This window comes from Lodderomyces beijingensis (assembly GCF_963989305.1).
Source record: "Lodderomyces beijingensis strain CBS 14171 genome assembly, chromosome: 4".
Classification (NCBI taxonomy): Eukaryota; Fungi; Ascomycota; class Pichiomycetes; order Serinales; family Debaryomycetaceae; genus Lodderomyces; species Lodderomyces beijingensis.
Window position 1 is genome coordinate 848,048 of NC_089973.1, and position 12,674 is coordinate 860,721.

The 12,674-nt window shown below is 47.8% G+C and overlaps 6 protein-coding genes across 6 annotated transcripts; 3 read left to right on the forward strand and 3 right to left on the reverse strand. All coding sequences in view use genetic code 12, as the record gives it.

The window, feature by feature from the left end:
* Positions 1-9: 9 nt before the first annotated feature.
* Positions 10-1,593, forward strand: LODBEIA_P34110 (uncharacterized protein; the record flags this gene model as incomplete). The annotated part of the gene is made up of 1 exon (XM_066973519.1): positions 10-1,593. One exon carries the CDS (start codon positions 10-12, stop codon positions 1,591-1,593), a length of 1,584 nt encoding a protein of 527 aa, XP_066830349.1.
* Positions 1,594-2,043: 450 nt separating this feature from the next.
* On the forward strand, positions 2,044-4,766 carry LODBEIA_P34120 (uncharacterized protein; the record flags this gene model as incomplete). The annotated part of the gene is made up of 2 exons (XM_066973520.1): positions 2,044-2,074; positions 2,137-4,766. The coding sequence occupies 2 exons, from the start codon at positions 2,044-2,046 to the stop codon at positions 4,764-4,766; spliced, it is 2,661 nt and encodes an 886-aa protein (XP_066830350.1).
* A 355-nt stretch (positions 4,767-5,121) lies between these two features.
* Positions 5,122-6,717, reverse strand: LODBEIA_P34130 (uncharacterized protein; the record flags this gene model as incomplete). Its single annotated transcript, XM_066973521.1, has 1 exon — positions 5,122-6,717. The coding sequence occupies one exon, from the start codon at positions 6,715-6,717 to the stop codon at positions 5,122-5,124; it is 1,596 nt and encodes a 531-aa protein (XP_066830351.1).
* A 1,771-nt stretch (positions 6,718-8,488) lies between these two features.
* On the reverse strand, positions 8,489-8,929 carry LODBEIA_P34140 (uncharacterized protein; the record flags this gene model as incomplete). The annotated part of the gene is made up of 1 exon (XM_066973522.1): positions 8,489-8,929. One exon carries the CDS (start codon positions 8,927-8,929, stop codon positions 8,489-8,491), a length of 441 nt encoding a protein of 146 aa, XP_066830352.1.
* Positions 8,930-9,075: 146 nt separating this feature from the next.
* On the reverse strand, positions 9,076-10,887 carry LODBEIA_P34150 (uncharacterized protein; the record flags this gene model as incomplete). The annotated part of the gene is made up of 1 exon (XM_066973523.1): positions 9,076-10,887. One exon carries the CDS (start codon positions 10,885-10,887, stop codon positions 9,076-9,078), a length of 1,812 nt encoding a protein of 603 aa, XP_066830353.1.
* Positions 10,888-12,160: 1,273 nt separating this feature from the next.
* On the forward strand, positions 12,161-12,376 carry LODBEIA_P34160 (uncharacterized protein; the record flags this gene model as incomplete). The annotated part of the gene is made up of 1 exon (XM_066973524.1): positions 12,161-12,376. The coding sequence occupies one exon, from the start codon at positions 12,161-12,163 to the stop codon at positions 12,374-12,376; it is 216 nt and encodes a 71-aa protein (XP_066830354.1).
* Between the last annotated feature and the right edge of the window lie 298 nt (positions 12,377-12,674).

Below are 12,674 nucleotides of genomic sequence, written 5' to 3' on the forward strand. Positions count from 1 at the left end.
TAGCATACTATGTCAAACGCCAACGTCGACGATCTTCTTGCGGGGATAATCAAGTCGTTCCTAAAGCTTCAACAGGAGAACCAGACCGCCACACTTTCTGAAGCGGTCGACGCACCCAAAGACACTTTGGAGGCCGAGGCCGAGTCAGAGCGCCAGTGCCAGTCCCACTCCAAGTCCAAGTCTAAGTACACCGAGGCTTACTACGACAAGATAGCAGACGACTACATCGACTTCACGTACGGTAACCCCACCATTTATCACGTTGTTGACCACTTTAGGCGCCAGTTGGAAAGGAATGGGTTCACCTACAAGTCGGAAAAAGAGTCCTGGTTGGACTTGAAACCAGGCAAATACGTCACCACGAGAAACGGCTCCTCGTTATCGGCTTTTGTTGTTGGCGAGGACTGGGCTCCGGAAAAGGGCGTGGGTGCCGTGGGCTCCCACATTGACGCGCTCACGACTGTATTGAAGCCCAACTCTACAAAGCAAAAAGTCGACGGATATGAGCTTCTCGGAGTTGCACCTTATGGAGGCACGTTGAATGAGCTTTGGTTCGATAGAGATTTGGCTGTCGGTGGTCGGTTATTGATAAAGAACTCCAAGGGCAAAATCACCCAGGCATTGGTGGACTCCTCGCCCAATCCAATTGCTCATATCCCCACTTTGGCTCCTCATTTTGGATTGCTGGGTGTGAACTTGAACAAGGAAACCAAGGCTGTGCCCGTGATTGGATTTTCCACTGAGGAGGACCCCACGCCTACTGATGCTGAGAAAAAAGCTCCCTTGTTTGGCCGCCACCCGCTCAAATTGTTGAGGTATATCGCCAACTTGGCCAAGGTCAACGTGGAAGACATATCGCAATGGGACTTGCAGTTGTACGACGTGCAAAAGGGTGTCAGAGGCGGTATCAACAGGGACTTTGTCTTTGCTCCAAGAATAGACGACAGGATCTGCTCATTTGCGGCTGTCAATGCCTTGATCGATGCAAGCAAGGACGGGTTGCTCGCAAAGGATTCCTTTTCGATTGTCTCGTTATATGACAATGAAGAAGTCGGCAGTTTAACCAGGGCTGGTGCCAAGGGCGGAATCCTTGAGCTTGTGGTTGAACGGGTCTTGGCCTCTGAGTTTTTCAACCCCGATGCAGTTGGCATTCAAGATGCGTTGAGACTCGCGTATGCCAACTCCATCATCTTGTCTGCAGACGTCAACCATTTGTTGAATCCAAATTTCCAAGAAGTCTACTTGGAGCACCACAAGCCAGTGCCCAATACCGGTGTTGCCATCGCATTGGATCCAAATGGCCACATGGCCACAGACTCGATTGGGTTAGCCTTGGTGGAGTCGTTGGCCAAGCAAAATGACGATACTTTGCAGTACTTTCAAATCAGAAACGATAGCAGGTCTGGAGGCACTATTGGACCTTCAATTTCGTCACAGACGGGTGCCAGAACTATAGACCTTGGTATTCCCCAGCTATCAATGCACTCGATCAGAGCCACCGTGGGGGCAAAGGACATTGGCTTGGGCACCAAGTTTTTCACTGGCTTCTACAAAAACTGGAGAAAAACCTACGACGACTATGTGGACTTGTAGCGTATTTTACACACACATTTATATATATATAGCAAAAAGTGACTAAACATTTTTATTAGACAGCATTGATGTACTTCATGAACTGTTAAAGTAAAAAAGAACTGAAAAGAAGTGGACTTGGCTTGAAGTGGGTGGATATTACAATCTTGAATCAACCATTCGATATTATTGAAGTTGATGAAAGTACGAGGATGAGAAAAAAAAAAAACCAATGGTAGAACCACAACTTACAAAATAAGCCTATATCGAGGGCAGACCAAACTGCTTTAGACCCGCGATATCTTCTACACTTTTTCTTTAAATCTTGCAACGGAAATCCTAATCAGGAGTTAATCGAGTGAAGAAACCAAGGAAACAAGATGGGTATGTGTGGAGCCTCATTGATTGTTGATTGTTTGTTAAAGCACTTGATCAAAATACTAACAAAAGAAAATAGCACCGCCAAAGAAGATGAGCTTGCAGGAGTTTTTCCAAGATGAGAGTATGTACGGTTTTTTCTTTCAAAAACAATCCAGGACTTTACTAACTCCTTCCCTTGTGCAGCATTTGGCGGATCATGGGCGGATACAGACGTTGACATGGCGTCGATTTCGGTCCCCATCGAGAAACCGTACGGATATGACGATGGGTTTTCGCGAGGAGGATCGATGCCTGGAAGCATGGGGCCTCCCTACATTGTCAAGCTTGTAAATCTACCAATCACAGCAAACGATTCGTTTATCCAGGACTTGTTCCAAAGCAGGTTCACGCCGTTTGTCAAGTTCAAGATCTTGACTGACCCTTCGTCCAACATCTTGGAAACGCACGTTATCAGACAGGTGGCATTTGTGGAGCTAGGGTCGGCCCAGGATGCTTCCAAAGTGTTGAAGTGGCAGGACTTGTACTACAAGGGCAACAGGAGGGTGGTGGTGGAGGTTGCAGACTTTAACGATTTCCGCTATTGTCTACAATTCAACGAGGAACACCGTGCGGAAATCCAACAAATCCAACATGACTTCATAGCGCAAAAGCAGCACCAGAGGCAGCCCCGGCACATGGCTTTGCTAGATGAGCTTGACCAGCGAGAAGCGCTGGGCGCACATTATCACGGACTGATGGGGTACCATCACCCTCATTATCAGCAAAACTACAATCACGCGAGAACACCAGAGAAACACTATGCATCGATGCGCCAGGGCCACGGTGGGCCTAGCAGTTTTGAGACCTCGCCGCCGGTGCATAAACCGTCATTACCAATATTGGGCCAGCATTTAAATTATCACGAACAATCCAGTTTGCTGCAGCCCCGGCCTGCGACCGCGACCACTCCTACTACCGCACCAGCGCCCAAGCCTAAGCCTAACCCTTTTGGTGCTGCCAAGCCCGTTGACACGGTATCGAAGCAAATAGAAATCGAAAAGAAATTGATCAATTTAAATAAAACAACAGTGCAGACACTTGGGGACGATCCTGACCTCGATGTCGAAAGCACCATCCAAAAATTCCACGAAAGCGGGGCAGCGCATCCCAGAAGAGAAAGCTTTAATCGAAGAATGTCCTCAGAGAGAAGAACATCTGCTATTCTAAGGAGACTGTCGCAAGAACAACCGCCATCAAATACCGAACCTCAAAAAATATCAACTAGTGAGCCAAGTCTGTCTACTGCTGTGCCCTTGACTGAAGCTCCATTACCTCGAAGCGACTACGCAGCCAACGGCACTGGTAAATCGCTTGCCCAATTATTAAGCGAGAAATCCGATAGCATGTCGCAACTGATGGGGAAGAATACTTCGCGAGACACTACTCCCAAGCCCGTTGTTGCCAAGCCAATAATTTTGAAAAAAAAGGCGATATCATCGCCGCCTGCGGTCAAAATGGACCTCAACGCAAAGGAAGCCGACGACTCGAGCACCAAGGAAACAAATGGAAATCACCACCATGAACAAGAGCAGAGTGCTAGCGTGGAAAAAATTGATCCCCAGTCCCATCAACCAGACTCGAAAGGAGCTGTTGATCCCGAGCCAGCACAGTGGAAACTGAAACAATCAAAATATCCAAAGCAGGACAAACCAAGAAAGCCGCTGCAATCAAGTGCGACCAATTCTGCAGTGCAAGAAGTGCAGGAGAAACTTGGAAAAGTGGCAACTGATGACCTCAAGGCGGACACCAACACCAACACCAACACAAACACAAACACCAGCACCGGTGGCAAGTATAGACCTCCAAAGCCCAATAGACCTAAAAGAAAAGACGACGATAGACCCAATTTTAAAAACTTGGATCAATTAGTCCAGAAAAACGAAAAACGAGGCCATCAACACCCAGCATCATCATCCACGGATTCAACGCTCGATAAGTCAAGAACGACAGCAGCAGCAACAACAGCAGCAGCTCCACTTCCACAGCCCCAACAACCACAACCACCACAGCCACCATCGTCATCATCGGTCCCAGGCCACCACCAACCAAACACCGCTAAGCCCGAGAAAGCAAACGATGACGACTTCAATCTCCCCATCCAGGACGTGATTGCCGGTCCCGCGGATCTCGAAGAACACATGCCTCGGAAATTCAGATCATTTCAACAACAAAGACACTCATTGCTGACGTCGTCATCGCCCGCCATCCCCTCGACCCCAATCTCGCTAGGTGGTGACATCATGGCTAAACCGAGGGCAGTCTCGGCTGAGCTTGTATCCTTGGTTCCTCTCAGCGATGCACCATCACCGCCACCACCACCGCCAACAACAACAACAACAACAATAACTGCATCAAAAACCGCGTCTGAGAAAGAACCTCGCGCGACTAGTGGTGACCTGGCTGTGAAGGCCAAAGCGCGCGACGCAAATGGCGCGGCGCCCAAAGTGGAAAGCAGCAACGCTGATGATGACCATGAATCAGCACCAGGCGAGGAGAGTGGTGAAGTTGCAGATGGCGGAAGCGCCGAACGTGGACGCGGCAGAGGTGGCAGAGGTGGCAGAGGCGGCCGGGGTGGAAGTAGAGATGGAGGAGCATTTAGAGGCAGGGGAGGCCGCGGGCGTGGGCGTGGTCGTGGTCGTGGACGAGGTCGCGGCGACTTTAGCGGTGGCGACAGGGGCGATCCCACGAGCGACAACAAACCTGCAAACGGGCTCTTTCCTAACAAAAAGTACATTCGCCCTAAACCGAAACCCAAAAATGGAGATACCGATTGATTCCCGGTCCCCGCGCCCCATGATTCATACTTTTCCTTCCTTCCTTCCAATATCCCCGTGTCGGATCCTAATTGCTTAATATATTTTGTATGCATAGTGTAATTATCCCGATGTTGTCCCTACACCTCACCTAATATGAAACTGAAACTAAAAATGAAAGCGTCAGATGTGTTCCTCTAGCGCCATCTCTTCCACCCTTCAACTTCTACATTCTAAAACCAAAGATTTCTTCACGTATCTAAGTTGATATAAAAAAAACCCTATATACTTACATAGCATCCAGCGTGAAAAAAAAAAACCAAAAAAAGGCGGGAAAAAAAATAGAAGAAAAGAAGGAAGGGTGGGGAGAGAGAGATCACGGAAGCATGCCCGTGTCCCTTAATGAATTCTCCATTATTGTCTCTTTAACAGCAGCCATCACCAACTGGATATTGCCCGTGTCGGTAGCCTGCGTCACGTGCGGATAAATGTTCAAACCTGAGCGGTTCACCTGGTTGAATCTCCACAAGATGTACTTTGCTGCCTTATTGATATTGTTGCCACCCGTATAATCGGGGAAATGGTCTTCTAATGGTGAATACTGCAATTTCTCAGCAAACACGTCGATCTTATTGAGGAAAAGCACAATGCTGGTGCGTGCGAACCAGCGGGAATTGACCACGGAGTCAAATAGCGCGAGGGACTCTTCTAAGCGGTTCTGGTTGTTTTCTTCCAACAAGACCTGGTCGTACTCCAGCAATGCGACGCAAAAGATGATCAGGGTCACGTTGTCAAAACAGTGGATCCATTTCTTGCGCTCGGATCGTTGTCCGCCCACGTCAAACATGTGGATGTTTAGCCCTTCGCCCATGTCAAAGTTGAAGTCAAAGATCCCCGAGGTTTTCTTTCTGGTGCGTAACACATCTGTAGTGCTTGGGATATAGTCCGGCTGAGCTATTCGCGGCAAATTGGAAAGGAAATAGTCTGTTGAGTCAATGAGGTAAAATTGTCCTTGTTTGTGAATCATAAATTGTTTAACTTGCGGTGTATTGTAGATTTCCAAGATTTCTTGGGCAATGTGGGGATCGAATGATGCATCGTTGGACCCATCGAGGGGGATTTCGTAGTCCAAGACTTCGTTAAGTGCATCATAGTCCAAGACATGTTTGCTGGAGGAGGAGGTGGTTTCGCCGCCGCCACTACCAACAACAACGTCAACTTCTTTCTCAACGTTGTCAGCGTCTCCTTTGTCAACCGTTTTATTGTCAACATTATTAACATTGTCAGCGTCTCCTTTGTCATTAGCTTGCTCCTTGGGCTTGATCAACTCTGGCTCAAGCTCAATAATGGCGTTAATGACATTCTTGATGCAATCCATGATGTTCTTAAACACAAATGGCTTGTATTCGTATAGTTCTTCAGCAGTATAGCCGTTTTGATGCAAGATTTTCATTTGCTTCACAACGGTGGATTTACCACTTTCGCCTGAGCCGAGCAATAGCACTTTGATTTCTTGCTGAGGATTCAGTCTTGCTGCAGCTTCAACGGGGTCTTGCCCAACCATTGCATCGTGGTTGTTGTTGGTAGCAGCTGAGCCATTCCTTGTAGTTTTCGCTGGTGTTGCTGGTGGTGCCGTTGCAGGCGCAGTTCCCGGAGCCGCTGCCGCTGCAGCTGCTGCCGCTGGAACTGCTGCTGATGTTCCATTTGGTTGTTGCTCTGGCGGCTCTTTAGTTGTAGACTGGTTATTCTTCGACAAGGTGGAGTTGTTTGAAGTTTCAACACGCGAAGAAGAAGAGCCAGCTGACTGCTGTTTAGGTAGGGTCGGTTGTAGCTGTTCTTGACGCGGATGATTCTCCTGCTGCAGATGTAGTTTTTGGAGATCTTGGCTATACTGTTGACGCTTTGCTTGCGTTGCAGTGCCTGAAGTGGGCTTTTCCGAGATTGTTGAATTTTTAGACGAGCACAACCCCATGATGAAGAAGATGACGAAGATGGTTGAGGAGGTCTATGCAGTAGATGATATGTTATCTCGATTGAATTTTTTCCTCTGAAATACTGAACTGGGGGACCTTGTCGTAGTGGTGGAAAACTGAATTTTTTTTTGGTTTGTTTTCGCCCCCTGGTGAGAAGTCGAAGAAGCAAGGCAAATTGAACTGCAATTGGTGCAAGCTGGAAACAAGAAAAAAAAAGCAGAAGAAGAAGAAGAAGAAGGGGGTGGAACGAAGGTGGGGAAATGGTGAGTTAGTTAGCGGGTTAGTGGGTTCGATACTTGGGTTAGTTGGAAAAGCAACTCAGTTCGCTGATGTTACTGTTGCAGGCAAAGATTGAGCTCAAAGTCCGCAGAAGAATACGGCTCTTGTCCAGTTGCAAGTTTTCAAAAGTGCGAAATGTGATCAAGTTATATATACTGCCACCACTGCCACCACCACCACCCCCCACCACGCTAGCAAAAAAGGGAAAATAAAAAGGCGGGGAGCAGAACAGGGATACAGCACAGCAAGTAGCAAGTCGACAGGCAGAGAAGGCTGCGTTTGGCAGAGTAGGCAAGAGAGGCAGAGTCGTATATTTTGTAGTGATTCCATTTGTAATAAGACTAAAGGGTATAATAATTTACTTTCTTGTTGCCGCAACTCCTCCTCCTCGCTTGTCCCTCGTCCTTGTCATTCGTGCTGGCTGTGAAAAAGCCCATCCACCAATCTCGGCCCTGGTCCCACTAGCGGGCGTCTTCAAGAGAAGGCCAAAGAAGGAAGCAGGTAGGGGGCTGGGGGGCGGAGGGCGAGGCCTGCGGCGAGGCGAGACCGGGGTAGAGGAAGGGCCTCGGGACGAGGGGAGGCAGCAAAGCGAGAGGGATATTTGCCGATTAGGGACAGAGGCACAGGGAGAGCGTGCGGGTCCTGGTTTGCAGTCAGTGTCGCGTTTTGTTGTTGTTGTTCTTTGGCGGCAGTGGGAGGCCAAAATGCGACACCGAGTTGAGCACCACTTGCCAACCGCCACTACCCACGGACTACCGCGGAAAACCCACTGAAACAACAACAACAACAACAAGAACAACAACAGCGGAGTTGTCGTTAAGGGAGAGGGAAAGAAGAAATGGGGACAAGATTCGTGGTTGATGCGGACCAATGAGGATATTTTCATCACTCGGTTTGTTCCTTTTTTTTTTTTGTTTTATGTATATTTCCCACAATCACCTTGTTTCGTCCACCTGTCTCCGCTTCATGACTGGTGCGAGTTTCCAAAAGAGTCATCGTCCTCTTTGGCTGCGAGCGGTGCTACCAAGCGCCTCTGAAAATAAGGGGAAATAAGGCGAGAGACTGAAAAGGGAAAAGGAGTACGCCGCACACGCGGACAGTTCAATTTGATTCACGTGATTTATGGTGTACACAAGTGACGGAGAGACACACCCTATTCAGGATTCCACAGCCCACCCGGCTCAAAGCATTCGTCGAAACCCTTCCTATACAAATCAAGTAACTTTTACCCCCTTCTTTTCCTCGCTCTCTGCTCCAGAGAAATTTGAGAGTTGGAAGTAAGCGAAGCAAGAGCTTAGCCCCCTTTCCTTCGCTCCCCTTTCCTTCGCTCCTCTTTCCTTCGCTCCCCTCTTCCCCGCCCTTTTGGGTTTTCCTTTTGAAAAAAATTATAAGCGCCTATCCATCTGCACCAACAAAGCAACCAGATACGACGACGACGGCCGCTACCACCACATGGGCGGAGGGGGGGCACCAGCACCAAGGAAACAAGGGCTAATACGTCATCCCGCACTCGGGATTATCCAACTTGATCAAATACCACAACGAGTCGTTATTCAAGCCCACCTCCAGACACTCCAGATTGATCATCTCGAAGAAGCGGCATCGGCACCACCCCAATTGGTCGCGCGCCGAGGCCAGGCTGCAGTTTCGGAAACTTTGCACAAATGAACTTTCGGCAGTTTGCATGCACTCCAAGATGTCGCCTTGGTACATCTTGGCGAACTGCTGCGTGTAAAAAAACGGGACCTCCATTAGGGAATCGGGGTCGTCGTCGTCGTTGGCTATGGATCCGCTGAATCGAGAACGGAATGTCGTGGTTGTTGCTGTTGCTGTGGTTGATTTTGTTGGGGGATCGGGCAGGTAGCCGGATGTGTCTAGCGTCAAGCTCCATATGGGGACCACCAACATGGCGAAATACAACAACACTTGCATAACTGATCAGTGGGTGGATTTTTGGAGTTGAATGAGTAAGAAAAAGTCCACCTCCTAAACAAAATGTACAAATTCTGATATTCTGCACCACACTTGAGATGTTTTTTTTTTCTGCTTGTTTTTTTTTTTTTTGTCTTTTGCAGCCATTAAATCTTGCTCGAATCGACACCAGTGCTCATGCTAATCGCTTCAGGGGATGTCCGTGTTGAGCCCGCGCCACCATTACCGCCGGCGCTGGCAATGGCGGCAGGTCCACCATCCACTTTGACTTTCTTCTTGCTCGCAGCCAACTCGGCGTCTTCTTCATCCTTGACCCGTTTCCTCTCCTCGCGTCTCCGTTTCTTCGTCTCAAACTCATGCCACTCACCCTGCAACTCCCGCAAAAAAGTCAACGGCCGCGGCTGCGGATCATTACTGAAATACACATCGCGCAACGCTTCTTCAGCACTAGGGCGATGTTCCGGGTTCAAACTCAACAACTTCCCCGCTAGCTTAAACGCATCTGGAGACATCACCTCTTGATACTTGGAGCTAAACTTCGACGCAATGTTAATCTTGGGCTTCAACATCTCAAACCAGGGCAACTTGTCAATTTGGGGCCACTGTTCATGCGTGGGCGTGCCCATAATGTTGAAAATCTTTCCAAGCTGACTAATCTCATCCATGCCGCGGAACGCCGCCATTCGCGAATACAACTCAATCAACAAACATCCCACGCCCCAGATATCAACTTCGCGGCCATAGTTGGTGGCCCCCAAGAGCAATTCCGGGGGCCGGTACCATATCGTGATGACGCGATTTGTAAAGTCGGCAACTTCACCTTCGCCCAACACCGTCATCGTGCGCGCGAGCCCAAAGTCGGCGATTTTCAAGTTGCCGCTCGCGTCCAATAGGATGTTGGACCCCTTGATGTCGCGATGGATGATGCGCTTCCCGTGCAAATAGTCCAACCCCGTCATCAACTGCTTAAAGATGCATTTGCGGTGGGATTCCTCCAAGTGCAATTCCGGATGAGTTAACAAACCAGTCAAATCGTGATCCAAGTAATCGAAAATCATAAAGATTTGATTATGTTCCACCATCATCTCAAGCAAACCCACAACATTCACGTGATCGAAACTTTGCAATAATTTAATCTCGCGAATCGCGGTAATGGGGAACCCTTCTCGTTCCTGCTCCAATCTCAACTTCTTCAATGCAACAAATTCACCAGTAATGCTGTTTTTCGCCTTGTAAACTTTGCCATATGTGCCTTCCCCGACTTGTTGCACTCTCTCATAGGCTGGTGCCCCCTTGGCAATCTTGATGCAGTATATCTGGTCGGGGAAGAGTTTGGTGGAAGCGGAACCAGAAACAGGCCCAGATGCAGGCGCAGGCGAAGGAGAAAGTGTACTTGGTTGATGACGATTAACTTCATCTTCATCGTGGAATCTAGGTCCTTTAGGTACAGATATATACGGTTTGTCTCTAAATGCCGGAGCCAGCGTTGGGGTTTTCCTATAGCCTTGCTGATCGCCAAATTGCCTTCGTTTCGAGTGGCTCGAAGGGCCTGAAGGTGGTAGTTGCCTCTTGCTGCCTTGCTTGTATGAGTTGTTGCTGTTGTTACCACTACTACTCTTATTATTGCTATTGTTACTAGATTTTGAATCACGCTGTTGATGCTGGGGTTTTGGTTGTGATGCGCGTTGTTGCAGCGGGTTTCGGGGCCCACTCGGTGGGCCATTTCTATTGTTGTTTGCTCTATATGAATCTCGCTGTTGCTGATGTTGTGGTGGTGGCGCTGGTTGTTGTTTCGGGTTATTAGTGCCGCCGCGAGGTTGAGACGGCACATACGAAGATCGCTCATAGTTATCTCGATTACGATTATCTCGCTGTGGAACATAGGACGATCGATTCGATTGGAAGTCTCTCGAGGTGGCTGCTGACTTGGGTCCCCTTGGTCTTGCCCGGTCTGACATTGTTTTTGGAGTTTTTTTTTTTTATCCAAATTTGTCAATGTCGGAGGGAAGTAAAAATCAAGCCTGAGGAAAGTTGATGCAAATAAAACGATGACTTCACCACAAGGTTGTCGAACCTTGACTTTTATCTCTGGATTAGTACCCGAATTGAGGATGTTGGTCGAGTGAAACACAGCGTGATGGAAAATTCTGTGCACTGAAACCGTCTTGATGGAAAAAAAAAAAATAAAAAAAAAAAAGTGAACTCAACTTCACCGAGTGGGTGTGTGCTACCAGATGCGGTCCCTTTGCCACCTCCCTGCAATCCAGCCATCATCCATTTCCTTAGTATCCTCGTACTCTTCAAACCAAACCAGCAATCAGGATCTCACCAGAATTCGTCAATGGAGCAGCAAAAAGCAAAACAGCATCAGAGAATCATGAGAGAAGCAATTGAAGCCAGAATAGAAAACAGAAAAAAACCGAAAGAAAAAAAAAAAGGTCACCACCACCAAACACCCATCCAACCATCTCGAAAAGAGCTTACCTCTAGCAGTAGCATTAGCATTTGTTTTTTTCAAGCAATGCGGAGGCGTTTTTCCGACGCGTTCCTCTCACCGTAAATCAAACACGCGGAAGCTATCTTGACGTTAGTAAATTGCCAAAAAAAAAAACCGACATGAAAATTTGATCAAAATCTGACAAGCCCGTGGATTCTAAAACTCTGGGGTTCAAAATCCATCTCTCATGTACCAAATTCGCAGTTACTTCTCCCTTCTCTCCTATTCCAATTGAAACTATGACCTAGATAGCAGGGCAACGAGATTCAACGTATCCTAAATGGGTCTTTTTTTTTCTTTCTATTTACCATTTCGATTTCCCCCGCGGAGCAGCCCCTGAGCTGAAGATAACCTCAACTCTTTCCACGAACTCATGCTCTTAAGCACACACACACATTCATCATTCAACATCCATGCCAAACAAATTTCAACCGTGGTCCTACCTCGCCATCTTCAACAACATAACCACAGAACCGTGAAAATCCAAAAGAGTGCTGCCGAATCTATTTTTTTTTTTTCCTTGTTTGTCGTTCTCAAATAGAGTCGTGCAATTCCAGCCAGGCAAGAAACCTTATCTGACAAACCCACAACCGAACCCCAACCCACATAGAAACAAACCCACGACACCAGTAGAAAAAAAAATACATCAATCCCGATATCTAACGCCACCACCACACCCTTCAAAACCACAATTTCACAACTAGAATCACAGCGAAACTGGACATATGATCAGAATGATAGGAAAAATAACTCACATCGGAATAGACTTGGTGCTAATCTCAGGCTTTTTAGCTGGCGTCAAGCGCGCCACGGGCATCCAGCCCAATTTGGACTTGATTGAAAATAAAGATGTGAGGTATTACACGGGGAAGTATTTGGGGTTGGGCGAGCTGGTTTTGGATAGCTCGGCTGCGTTCTTGGGTAGTAGTGGGTATTTCACTAGAAAGTGATAAAAGATCAAGATATCAAGAAACCAAAAGGGAAAAGGGAAAGGAGGGAACTATTTGGAACCGCGGCGCCCGTGGCATGGATTGAAGTAAAATTGGATTCGGGATTGAGGTTGGGTTGGAGATTGAGGTTGAGATTTTATTGTGTAAATAGAAATGCCAATGCGGTGGGGGTACCTGATTCTTCAATTCGCTCTCCTTCCCTCTCCCTTGGTCTCAGTTTCTCTCCAACCCTGACTTTAAATAAGGCTGTACCATACAGATAATAATAAAATAAAATCCTCTTTGCTCTAGAGAATAG